At 34.2% G+C, this 14,078-nt stretch overlaps 1 protein-coding gene across 8 annotated transcripts in view; it reads right to left on the bottom strand.

The window, feature by feature from the left end:
- LOC136826315 (HMG box transcription factor BBX) overlaps window positions 1–14,078 on the bottom strand; it is a 228,793-nt gene that overhangs the window by 64,755 nt on the left and 149,960 nt on the right. For all 8 annotated transcript variants that reach the window (XM_067083555.1, XM_067083557.1, XM_067083559.1 and 5 more), the window contains exon 5: window positions 1,226–2,059. In XM_067083555.1, the coding sequence (XP_066939656.1) occupies window positions 1,226–2,059 (834 nt within the window). The remainder of the gene's footprint in view (window positions 1–1,225; window positions 2,060–14,078) is intronic.

The following is a 14,078-nucleotide window of genomic DNA, read 5'->3' as shown; positions in this document are numbered from 1 at the left end:
AATCTCAAACTCCACTGCACGCTGCTTTAGCAAGCGTGACTTGTCCCCATAGCGCCATGCGCGCCTAGAACTGAAATCTTCGGAGCTGGAGGACATACAGTGAGCACTCACTTGAAGGCCTTTCCAATGGCCTTCGGCTGCAGTCTGGGATTCATCAACAGACTGAACCAAGGGGGCGACTGCTCTGGGGCAGACCCCACCAACCTCCTTTAGGCTGCCAGTTTGACTCCTCCCAGGTGCTGGGGAGTATGTCAGGGACCTTGGCCTAGGAGAATCAGCGGCCCAAACAGCCACCTCCTCCACTACCACTGCACTTGCACTGGGCGCCACAAAGTGTTCTGACCCACTTTTATCCATAAGCACTTTCACCAATGACGCTAATTTAGCAATCGATTGCACAATCAATTCAAAGCGAGTGTCGATTTTCGACTCCAGACTGGCGATGGTTTTGGGGACAGAAACATGAGAGCCAGGTAAAGGAGGGGGTTGCACAGGTGGAGGAGATGGAATGGAATCGGAAGAAATTACAGGTGCAATCGCATCCGACTTAGTGGATGAATCCTGACTAGCAAAAACTTTACTAGATTCCCTAGCAATAGCTTTCCTCTTCCTATCTCTAGCTAGTTTCTTGAGATGTGCATCTAAAGTCTTCCACCTCTTAATACCCCAGTCATTACACTCCTCTCAACGTAAATCTGCTGAACATGTTTGTCCCCTACATAGAATACAAACAGTGTGTGAGTCATAAGATTCTTTAGTTAGTCTAGTATTGCAGCAAAGAATACTAGAACTACTTGTGTCAGACATCCTAGAAAAGTCTAATACAAGTCCAAAAAACGGCCAAAGAGTCATCAACCAATGATCAAAACTTGCCTAACACTATCTTAATTATGCCGAAAGGCTACGAAAACAAAAACTTCGCCAATTGAAGATAAGGCAAACAACCAGCAAAGTATAAATTCCAAAATTCAAGCTGCTGCCAACCACAGTCCTTCAACCACAGCCGGCAGAAACAAATTGAAGCTCTTTGCTATGTTGTACCTTCTCCTACACCCCGAAATGGGCAGGGCACGTCGCCATAACCAAAACAAACTAGCGTGACCCGGAACCTCAAAATTTTGAGCTGCCAGTTAAAAGAAACTAATAGCTAAGTAATTACTGGGTAAGTTACTCATTTAAAAAGAATTTTTAATGACAAAAAACCTATTCAGCAAACAAATCTTACCTTTTTCACAGAAACATCATTATCCTCTAAGTGGTCAACTTTAGGTCTCTTGCGAGGACGCATGTTAGGGTTTGTGATTCCAATGGAGTCACTGTTACTACCGGGAACTGCATCTTTTTTCTCATCACCCTGTTGTTCAGACTGAGGTTCCTTTTTCTTATCTACAACTGTTGAATGATTTTGATTTTTGCTGGCTTCTGCAAACAAATTTTTACAGCCTTCTGATAGGATTTTTTCTTTTCTTGGAGACTTATTACTGTCTAAAGTCCTACCAATAACTAAATCAAGAGTTTTGGACAGGAATAAGGATACATCACAGTTCCCATTCCCATTTATTCTTGCATCAATAGCTTTATGAAGAGACTTTTCACTTTCGTTATTATTGTTGTTCAAATTTTCAGGATGAAAGAAACTGAGGTGAGAATGATTACTATGCACTACAGAGTTTGGCCCATTAACCATATGTTCCACAATATTATTTATCAGTTGCTGCTGAGATGCACATATAGTAGTCTCTGTAGTTAGGTTTAAAGGCTGATCATCACACTGCACTGACTGCTGACGATTTGAAGAATGATTCCTATGATGAGAGATAGAGGAACGAACCACAGAAGCAGGAAAGGAAGAATGGGGAGTTGAGATGACTGAGGAACTATTATGACTGGTTGTCAATGAGGGATTCACACCACTTGCTACAGTTCCACTGGAGGTCCCTATATCCTGTTCTGAGGTGTAATCATGAGCCATCTGATTTCCTGACTCATTTCTATGAGGCCTCCGTTGACCAATTGACCAGTTAGGAGATGATTTGAACTTTTCTTCAGTAGGGCTTGTCTGAAAGTAAAGGAAAATATGAATATGACTGCAACTCTTGGTTCTCGATTATTTCTCAAAATATAACTTGACCTTCAACGACTAATAAAGACATTATGCATATGATACGACAGTTTAAGAATCCTACAAGGTATACAGAATTCCCAAACCCAAAAATCTTACAATCTGAAACTTTTTTGACTGCTGACATGATGCACCAGAAATGGACAATACAGTATTAGGTAGAGGTCAATAGTCACAAGGTGACTATAATGATTTTAGCCATCCTTTTGGCACTGTTTCTCTCTGTATCCATCTAGTTGACGCCCTCCTCTATGTAGGAACAGTCAGTGTATAGTACTGTACTTTCCTTTTCTTAAACTTACAAGGACTCATATTTAGGAATACTCTCTCTCTCTCTCTCTCTCTCTCTCTCTCTCTCTCTCTCTCTCTCTCTCTCTCTCTCTCTCTCTCTCTCTCTCTCTCTCTCTCTATATATATATATATATATATATATATATATATATATATATATATATATATACATATATATATATATATATATATATATATATATATATATATATATATATATATATATATATATATATATATATATATATATATATATAATAACTAATACATATCTTTATAAATAACCTTCTTGATAACCTATACATATCTTTATAAATAACCTTTCTTTATCAGGTCTAAGAATAAAATAATTATTCTTCTTACATATGAGTATGATAACTTATTAACAATTTCATAAAGACGTACAGAGATTTTAATGTGTATTATGTTTACATGATTTAGCCTGGAGGATTACACAAAAAAAAAAATGTTTGTTAGCACTTAATGTGTATAAGAACATACAAACAGGAGGCTAGGAATGGGAAAAGAGTTTGGAAGGGGATAATGTGTATATTTACTGGGGAAGAGCACATGGAATTGGCAGAGGAGTAGGTCTGACCTTAACATCCTATGCAGAAAATGCACTGACTGGAGATCAGAGAATGATAAATTATGACCTGTAAGACCTACATGAAAACAGTGCACTATGACTACTGCAGTGTGTTATGCACCAATGAATAAATTCCATTGCAAAAAATTGAATTTTATACAGAGATGCAGAAGTTGACATATACTGTATTAGAGAGATGTGAGAATTCTTAGTGATGGTAAGGTTGGGGACTTTTCAATATTTAAACATACTACAAAAATGGTAATTATACAGCTTCAAAGTGAGACTAGAACCAGCATTATATCATGAAAAAAATTTCACAGTAAGCAACACTAGAAAATTATCTGTGAGCCATAACTGTGTACCACTGACAAGTTTTGGAACCCCCAAAAATCTCAAATGGTTAACCAGATAAAAAGACCACTAAGGAATGCTAGGTGCTATTGCAAACCAGACGTCGACAGTGATTACCAAGCTTATCATCACCATAATAAAGTTAAAATTAAAAGCACACAACAAAAAACGTTGACAAAGTATATAGGTTTCATACAACAGAGCTTCTTGAATTTGAACACAGAAGCATTTGAAACAGAATGTAAAAGTAACATTCCAATTTTAAAATCACATATAAAGGAGGCGCACACAACCGAGAAGAACTGAATTAACATCAAGAAAATGAAAATATAACATATATATATACATATATATACATATATGTATATATATATATATATATATATATATATATATATATATATATATATATATATATATATATATATATATATATATATATATATATATATATATATATATATATATATATATATATATATATATATATATATATATATATATATATATATATATAATATATCAATCTGGATGGAAAAAATACTGTATAAAATATCTCGGGGAGAAAGTGAAAAACACAAAGTATAATGAGCAAAGTAGACAGGTCAACATACTGAAGTTGATGGAGAGTAAAACAAGATAAAAAAAAGGGCAAATGATGCTGACAAAACTATGTGAGTGGCATTGGTGTTAGTGTAGACCATAGCATTAAGTGAAATATCTCTTGGTAAAAAGAAAAATATATGAAAACACTTGTCAAAAGGAGGGATGAGTCTATTATAACATCAGAAGGTGAAAAACCACACTAGATCAACATTCTTTTTTTTTTTTAAATCCTGAATGAGACAGATGACTGGGGAAAAGTCTGCTGATAGCTGAAGATGATTTGAACAAACTGGTGAATGCATTTATGGTTTTTGAGAAGGATTCAGTATTATAAAATAAATAGTGTTACACAAACAGAAACAACGAGGACAAAATATGCTCCAGCAAGTATCACCAAATGGAGAAAAGATTGAGGACAAGTCTTTCAAATATTCAAGAACAATGACAGCCAATACAAGTTTTCTCTTGAGCTGGAATTTAGTGAAGCAGTACTAAAGGCATAAGCAAACGGACAGGATGAATAAAATTCATCTAATAAGTAGTCTGTTTTCATCAATAACAATCACCTTCCCTTCCTATATCAATTCATCATCATATCATCATATTTTTAAATAGTCTTATTTAAATCTTTTTTTAGAACATACCTATTTACTTTAAAAAGAGAAGCACATACAAACACACAGGAATTTATTTGTATGCAAAACTGATCTAACTGATGCAAAGGTAAAATTTCTGCAAGTGAAATCTCCAGAAGCTTTCTTCTAATAAAGGGTTGGAGAAGGTTTCGGGTTGATTTCTACATCACTGTTCATTGCTTTTGAACCAGCTCCTGATGGGAATCAGGTCTGCAATGTCTGAAAACTTAAAATATGTTCAAGTCTCAAGTTTCTGGTTTAGAATAATCTTTTTATCTCCCATCATTGCCACAGTACTCAGGTGAAGGATGCTTGGAGACAATATCCACCCACTCTGCCATGTTGTACAGTGAGGCGAAAATGAAGACATAAATGGAGGGTTATTAAGAGGTTGACTAATGGAAAGACATCCGGGGTTGATGTACATTCAAAAGTAAAATCCTTTGGGGTTCAGGTAGATGATGGGATAATTATTTCACTGTGTAAAGTTAAAGATGATACAGAAAATTAAAAAATTAGTTGACAGATAAGTCCACTTTGTATACTGAGGTAGGCATTTGGTGGTATTTTGATTGAGAAATAAGGCAAATGACTGAGTCGTAAAACTGGTTTTATACAAGGAGGGGTGTGGATAAAAGTGTTCATTCAAGAAACTCAGGTGATAACGTTTTGAAGACACAGAGAAACAACTGTATGTTGTACACTAAGAGAAAATTGAGTAAAAGGGTTTTAACATTTAATCAGGAGGAAAACTCACAGTTCATATACAATGAAAGAATTGCTAGGACAAAAATAAGATGGAAGAAGAATATGGATGGAGGTAATATAAAAGGAATGAATGGGGCTGAAGGGACACTGTATGAATCTTAATGATGCCTACAGTACATTATGTGGGTCGAACCACTGATGGCACGAGGAATCACTGGAGCTTATGACAGACTAACCAGAGAGGCAAATTAGAGGGTGTAGATGGTGGATGGTCTAGAGGATGAGTTCTCTGAGAGCAATTAAAAGGTCTTTATGATGGAATCAGGGTCAAGATTTCTTGAATGTTGAACAGAAGGACCCTCTGGATGATACCAGAGTGGAGGGATTACATAAATTTCAGATAGGACTCAGAAAGTAAAACCACTAAGAATTGAACAAATCAGATATGGCAACTCTAGTGGTGAAAGAGTTATTTTCAGTGGCTACTCAGGGTTGTTAGTATGATAATGAAGGACAAATTCTGAAGGAATGGGTAGAGAAGAACCTTCATATAGGAGTAAAGGAATCAGGAGTAAATGTGAGAATAAGGCCAAAACTAATCAGTATACCAGGTATTTTGATTTAACAAGTCACATCATTATAGAAGAATTCATAGATGTTTACAATCTTGGCTTTAGCAAAAAAATCCACCCAGGTCTGCCATTTATCATGAGATGGTATGTGGAAAGTTTGAGAGTACAGGGAAATAGTTCTATATGACATATCAGACCTGGGATAAATTCATGAAACAATCTGATATGGGTGTAATAACGTTTTTAAAATGTATGCAGGAGAACTCTACAAAAATATTAGTAATATATAAATGTTAATATGGATTTTAGTTGATAAGTAAGTTAATGCATATTAGGGAGTATGCATATGAAAGGGTTGATGGTAAGCAGAAAAAAAGAGGTGATTCACAATTAAAGAAAGGGTTGATGGTAAGTAGAAAAACAGAGGTGATTCACATTTACATGAAAGGGTTGCCGGTAAACAGAGAAAAGAGATGATTCATAATTTCATGAAAGGGTTGATGGTAAACAGGGAAAAAGAGGTAATTCACAATTACATGAAAAAGTTGATGGTAAGCAGAGAAAAGAGGTGATTCACAATTGCATGAAAGGGTTGATGGTACACAGAAAAGAAAAAAGACTGATTTATTGCATGAAAGGGTTGATGGTACAACAGAAAGAAAAAAAACGAGGTGATATCCAATTGCATGAAAGGGTTGATATTGAACATAAAAGAAAAAAAGAGGTGATTTTAGTTGATAAAAGGGTTGATGGTGAACAGAACCAAAGAAAAAAAAGAGTGATTCACAATTGCATGAAAGGGTTGGTGAACAGAAAAAAAAAGAGGTGATTAACAATCTTGCATCATCTCAAGGGTTGATGGTCAACAGAAAAGAAAAAAAAAGAGGTGATTCACAATTGCATGAAAGGGTTGATGGTGAACAGAAAAGAAAAAAAAGAGGTGATTCACAATTGCATGAAAGGGTTGATGGTGAACAGAAAAGAAAAAAAAAGAGGTGATTCACAATTGCATGAAAGGGTTGATGGTGAACAGAAAAGAAAAAAACACCTGAGTTCACAATTGGTGAGGGTTGATGGTGAACAGAAAAGAAAAAAAATTCAGGAGATTCACAATTGCATGAAAGGGTTGATGGTGAACAGAAAAGAAAAAAGAGGTGATTCACATTGCATGAAAGGGTTGATGGTGAACTGAAAAGACTTAAAAAAAGGTGATTCACAATTGCATGAAAGGGTTGATGGTAGAACAGAAAAGAAAAAAAAAGAGGTGATTCACAATTGCATATGAAAAGGGTTGATGGTGAACAGAAAAAGAAAAAAAAGGTGATTCACAATTGCATGAAAGGGTTGATGGTGAACATGAAAAAAAAAGGTGATTCGTCAATTGCATGAAACCTGGGTTGATGGTGTGAAAAGAAAAAAAAAGAGGTGATTCACAATTGCATGAAAGGGTTGATGTGAACAGAAAAGTCCTGAGAGGTGATTCGAAATTGCATGAAAGGGTTGATGGTGAACTTATTATCAAGAAAAAAAAGGTGATTCACAATTGCATGAAAATATTTATGGGGAACAGAAAAGATAAAAAGAGGTGATTCTAGCAATTGATTAAGGTTGATGGTAAACAGAAAAGAAAAAAAAGAGGTGATTATATATACATGAAAGGGTTGATTAATTTGTATTTTAATAGCTGGAACACCAAGGACCCCTCTAAAAATGCTTTTAATTTCTATTTTAATAGCTGGATGGACCCCTCTAAAAATGCTTTTAACTTTGTATTAAAATAGCTGGAACACCAAAGACCCCTCTAAAAACCTTTTAACGTATTATAATGAGCTGCAAAGTAGACAGGTCAAAATACTTTTAAGTTGATTTGGAGAGCTGGAAAAACAAGATAAAAAAATGCAAATGATAGCTGACAAAACTATCTAAAAGTGGCATTGGTTTTTAGTGTAGACCATAAGCATTAAGCTGAAATATCTCTTGGTAACTTTGAAAATATATATCAAAACACTTGTCAAAAGGACCCCCTCTAAAAGTCTATTACTTTAACATCAGAAGATGAAAAACCACACTAGATCAACATGCTTTTTTTTTTTTAAAATCCTGAATGAGACAGATGACTGGGGAAAACTCTGCTGATATTTTAAGATGATTTGAAACAAACCCTCTAAAAATGCATTTATGGTTTTGAGAAGGATTCAGTATTATAATTTAAATAGTGGAACACAAACTAAAAACTTTTAACTTTGTAAAATATGCTCCAGCAAGTATCACCAAATGGAGAAAAGATTGAGGACTAAAAAGTCTTTCAACATTATTTGTATTTTAAAGAACAATGACAGCTAAAAATACTTTTTAAGTTTTCTCTTGAGCTGGAATTTAGTGAAGCAGTACTAAAAAGGCTTTTAACATTGTAACGGATAGGATGAATAAAATTCATCTAAAAATGCTTTTAAGTCTGTATTTTCAATAACAATCACCTTCCCTTCCTAAAAATCAATTCATTTTCATATCATCATATTTTTAAATAGTCTTATTTAAATCATTTTTAGAACATACCTATTTAACTTTTAACTTTGAATTTTAATACAAACACACAGGAATTTATTTGTATGCAAAACTGATCTAACTGATGCAAAGGTAAAATTCTGCAAGTGAAATCTCCAGAAGCTTTCTTCTAATAAAGGGTTGGAGAAGGTATCGGGTACATTTCTACATCACTGCTTCATTGCTTTTGTCTTGCTCCTGATGGGAGTGACTATTTAGTGTCTGCAATGTCTAAGAAAACTTAAAATATGTTCAAGTCTCAAGTTTCTGGTTTAGAATTTCACAGATCTTTTATGTCACAGTGCATTGCCACAGTATATGAAGGATGCTGTCTGAGGTGAATGCAAACTTTGGTAAATGGAGTGAGTACAGTGAGGCGAAAATGAAGACATAAATGGAGGGTTATTAAGAGGTTGACTAATGGAAAGACATCTGGGGTTGATGTCATTAAAAGTAAAATGCTGGGGTTCAGGTAGATGATGGGATAATTATTTCACTGTGTAAAGGTAAAGATGATACAGAAAATTAAAAAATTACTGGAACAGATCACAGAACACTTTGTATACTGAGGTAGGCATTTGGTGGTATTTTGATTGAGAAAGTAGGGCAAATGACTGGAGTCGTAAAACTGGTTTTATACAAGGAGGGTGTGTGGATAAAGTGTTCTTCAAGAATGTCATATGATAACTTTGAAGACACAGAGAAACAACTGTATATGGTACACTAAGAGGAAAATTGAGTAAAGGGTTTTAACATTGTAACAGGAGGAAAACCTCACAGTTGCACTATGAAAGAATTGCTAGGAGGGTGAAAAATAAGATGGAAGAAGAATATGGATGGAGGTAAAGTAAAAGGAATGAAAGGGGCTGAAGGGACACTGTATGAATCTTAAGTGATGCCTACAGTACATTATGTGAGGTGCACTGATGGCACTATCCCCTACTGGAGCTTATGACAGAGTCAAGAGAGAGGCAAATTAGAGGGTGTAGATGGTGGATGGTCTAGAGGATGATTTGTTGAGAGCAATTAAAAAGGTCTTTATGATGGAATCAGGGTCAAGATTTCTTGAATGTGGAGAACAGAAGGACCCTCTGGATGATACCAGAGTGGAGGGACTTAGCATAAATTTCAGAAGGACTGTGAAAGTGAAAACCACTAAGAATTGAGGTACAATCAAGATATGGCAACTGAGTGGTGAAAGGGTTATTGAGTGGCTACTCAGGGTGTGTAAGGTATGTCAGAATGAAGGACAAATTCTGAAGGAATGGGTAAGAGAAGAACTCCTTCATATAGGAGTAAAGGTGACAGAAGTAAATGTGAGAATAAGGCCAAAACTAATCAGTATACCAGGGATTTTGATTTCAAGAAAGTCACATATTATAGAAGAATTCATAGATGAATTACAATCTAGGCTTTAGCAAAAAATGTGTGTAGGTCTTATTTATTATGAGATGGTATGTGGAAAGTTTGAGAGTACAGGGAAATAGTTCTATATGACATATGCAGACCTGGGATAAATTCATGAAATGCCTGAGATGGGTGTAATAAGGATTTTTAAAATGTATGCAAGAGGAGAAAGTACAAAAATATTGAGTAATATATAAATGTTAATATGGATGGTGGCAAAGAGAAAGTGGTTAATGCATATTAGGGAGTATGCATATGAAAGGGTTGATGGTAAGCAGAAAAAAAGAGGTGATTCACAATTAAAGAAAGGGTTGATGGTAAGCAGAAAAACAGAGGTGATTCACATTTACATGAAAGGGTTGACGGTAAACAGAGAAAAGAGATGATTCATAATTTCATGAAAGGGTTGATGGTAAACACGGAAAAAGAGGTAATTCACAATTACATGAAAAAGTTGATGGTAAGCAGAGAAAAGAGGTGATTCACAATTACATGAAAGGGTTGATGGTACACAGAAAAGAAAAAAAAGAGGTGATTCACAATTGCATGAAAGGGTTGATTTAACTTTGTATTTTAATAGCTGGAACACCAAGGACCCCTCTAAAAATGCTTTTAATGTATTTTAATAGCTGGAACACCATGGACCCCTCTAAAAATCCTTTTAACTTTGTATTTTAATAGCTGCAGAACCAAGGACCCCTCTAAAAATGCTTTTTAACTTTGTAATTTTAATAGCTGGAACACAAAGGACCCCTCTAAAAATGCTTTTAACTTTGTATTTTAATAGCTGGAGAACCAAGGACCCCTCTAAAAATGCTTTTAACTTTCTATTTTAATAGCTGGAACACCAAGGACCCCTCTTAAAATGCTTTTAATGTATTTTAATAGCTGGAACACCATGGACCCCTCTAAAAATCCTTTTAACTTTGTATTTTAATAGCTGCAGAACCAAGGACCCCTCTAAAAATGCTTTTTAACTTTGTATTTTAATAGCTGGAACACCAAGGACCCCTCTAAAAATCCTTTTAACTTTGTATTTTAATAGCTGGAGAACCAAGGACCCCTCTAAAAATGCTTTTTAACTTTGTATTTTAATAGCTGGAACACCAAGGACCCCTCTAAAAATGCTTTTAATGTATTTTAATAGCTGGAACACCATGGACCCCTCTAAAAATCCTTTTAACTTTGTATTTTAATAGCTGGAGAACCAAGGACCCCTCTAAAAATGCTTTTTAACTTTGTATTTTAATAGCTGGAACACCAAGGACCCCTCTAAAAATCCTTTTTAACTTTGTATTTTAATAGCTGGAACACCAAAGACCCCTCTAAAATGCTTTTAACTTTGTATTTTAATAGCTGGAACACCAAGGACCCCTCTAAAATGCTTTTTAACTTTGTATTTTAATAGCTGGAACACCAAGGACCCCTCTAAAAATCCTTTTAACTTTGTATTTTAATAGCTGGAACACCAAGGACCCCTCTAAAAATGCTTTTTAACTTTGTATTTTAATAGCTGGAACACCAAGGACCCCTCTAAAAATCCTTTTAACTTTGTATTTTAATAGCTGGAACACCAAGGACCCCTCTAAAAATGCTTTTTAACTTTGTATTTTAATAGCTGGAACACCAAGGACCCCTCTAAAAATCCTTTTTAACTTTGTATTTTAATAGCTGGAACACAAAGGACCCCTCTAAAAATCCTTTTAACTTTGTATTTTAATAGCTGGAGAACCAAGGACCCCTCTAAAAATGCTTTTTAACTTTGTATTTTAATAGCTGGAACACCAAGGACCCCTCTAAAAATGCTTTTTAACTTTGTATTTTAATAGCTGGAATACCAAAGACCCCTCTAAAAATGCTTTTAACTTTCTATTTTAATAGCTGGAACACCAAGGACCCCTCTAAAACGCTTTTTTTTTAACTTTGTATTTTAATAGCTGGAACACCAAGGACCCCTCTAAAAATCCTTTTAACTTTGTATTTTAATAGCTGGAACACAAGGACCCTCTAAAAATGCTTTTTAACTTTGTATTTTAATAGCTGGAACACAAAGGACCCCTCTAAAAATGCTTTTTAACTTTGTATTTTAATAGCTGGAATACCAAAGACCCCTCTAAAAATGCTTTTAACTTTCTATTTTAATAGCTGGAACACAAAGGACCCCTCTAAAAATGCTTTTAACTTTGTATTTTAATAGATGGAACACCAAGGACCCCTCTAAAAATGCTTTTAACTTTGTATTTTAATAGCTGGAACACCAAAGACCCCTCTAAAAATGCTTTTAACTTTGTATTTTAATAGCTGGAACACCAAGGACTTCTCTAAAAATGCTTTTAACGTTGTATTTTAATAGCTGGAACACCAAGGCCCCTCTAAAATGCTTTTTAACTTTGTATTTTAATAGCTGGAACACCAAGGACCCCTCTAAAAATGCTTTTAACCCTTAAACACCGAGCCTCTATTTACAAAAACGTCTCCCGTATTCCGGCGGCGTTCAGTGAGTTAGCGCCGAAGCAGAAAAATGTTTTTTTTCAAAAAATCACAGCACGCTTAGTTTTTAAGATTAAGAGTTCGTTTTTGGCTCCTTTATTTTGTCATTGCCTGAAGTTTAGTATGCAACCATCAGAAATGAAAAAAATATTATCATATATAAATATTGGAATATATGACAGCGAAAAAAAAACTCATATAATTGTATACAAATCGCTGTAAGCACAACAGTTAAAGCTAATGAGTTAATTTTTTTAGTTGTATTGTACACTAAATTGCGATGATTTTGGTATATAACAAATTGTAAAACGATCAAAGCAACACAGAAAATATTATCACAAAATGATGCATGAATTGTAATGCTCGGACGTAAAAATTTTTTTCAAAAATTCACCATAAATTGAAATATTGTGCTAGAGACTTCCCATTTGTTGAAAAATGAAGGCAATTGATTGAATATTACTAGACTGTAAGTGTTTTAGCTTACAATTGCAGGACCATTTCAAAAGTTAAATTTAAAGTCAAATTTGTTCTATTTATCGTGATTTATATGAAAATATTTCAAAACTGATAAAAGCTACAACCATGAGTTATTTTCTGTTGTATTGTACATGAAATTGCGAACATTTTCATATATAAAACTTTATGTAACGACTAATATAAACGGTGCAAATATTACGATAAACGAGACTAAAGAATTTCTGAGATGTTCGGCGAGTTTAACATGAGCGTAAGGAAAATGTTTTTTTAAATTCACCATAAATCGAAATATTGTGCTAGAGACTTCCAATTTATTGCAAAATGAAGGTAAACAATTGAATATTACTAGAATGTAAGAGTTTTAGCTTACAATTGCGTTTTTTACCATTTTAAAAGTTAAAGTTGACCGAAGGTTGAAATTTTGGCAGTTATCGTGATTTATGTGAAAATATTTCAAAACTGATAAAAGCTACAACCATGAGCTATCTTCTGTTGTATTCTACATGAATTTGCGCACATTTTCATATATAAAGTTTATGTAACGACTAATGTAAAACGATGCAAACATTACGACAACATGACGAAAGAATTTCCGAGATGTCCGGCCGAATCGAAATATTGTGCTAGACTTCCAGTTTGTTGCAAAATGAAGGTACATGATTGAATATTACTAGAATGTAAGAGTTTTAGCTTATAATTGCGTTTTTACCATTTCCGGTCGAGTTAAAGTTGACCGAAGCTTGAAATTTTGACAGTTAACGTGATTTATATGAAAATATTTCAAAACTGATAAAAGCTACAACCATGAGTTATTTTCTGTTGTATTCTACATGAAATTGCACATTTCCATATATAAAACTTTATGTAACGACTAATATAAAACAGTGCAAACATTACGACAACGTGATCTAAAGAATTTCTGCGCGGACTTAAGGAAAAAGTTTTTTCAAAAATTCACCATAAATCGAAATATTGAGCTAGAGACTTCCAATTGTTTGCAAAATGAAGGTAAATGATTTAATATTACTAGAATGTAAGACTTTTAGCTTACAATTGCGTTTTTACCATTCGGTCGAGTCAAGTTGACCTAAGATTGAAATTTTAGCAGTTATCGTGATTTATATGAAAATATTTCAAAACTGATAAAAGCTACAACCACGAGTTATTTTCTGTTGTATTGTACATGAAATTGCACACATTTTCATATATAAAACTTTATGTAATGGCTAATATAGAACAGTGCAAAAATTACGACAAAATGACAAAAGAATTTCTGAAAT

This window comes from Macrobrachium rosenbergii, chromosome 40, assembly GCF_040412425.1.
Source record: "Macrobrachium rosenbergii isolate ZJJX-2024 chromosome 40, ASM4041242v1, whole genome shotgun sequence".
In the NCBI taxonomy this organism is placed as follows: Eukaryota; Metazoa; Arthropoda; class Malacostraca; order Decapoda; family Palaemonidae; genus Macrobrachium; species Macrobrachium rosenbergii.
The sequence above is the reverse complement of the archived record's forward strand: the minus strand, read 5'-3'. Positions and strand labels throughout refer to the sequence as shown.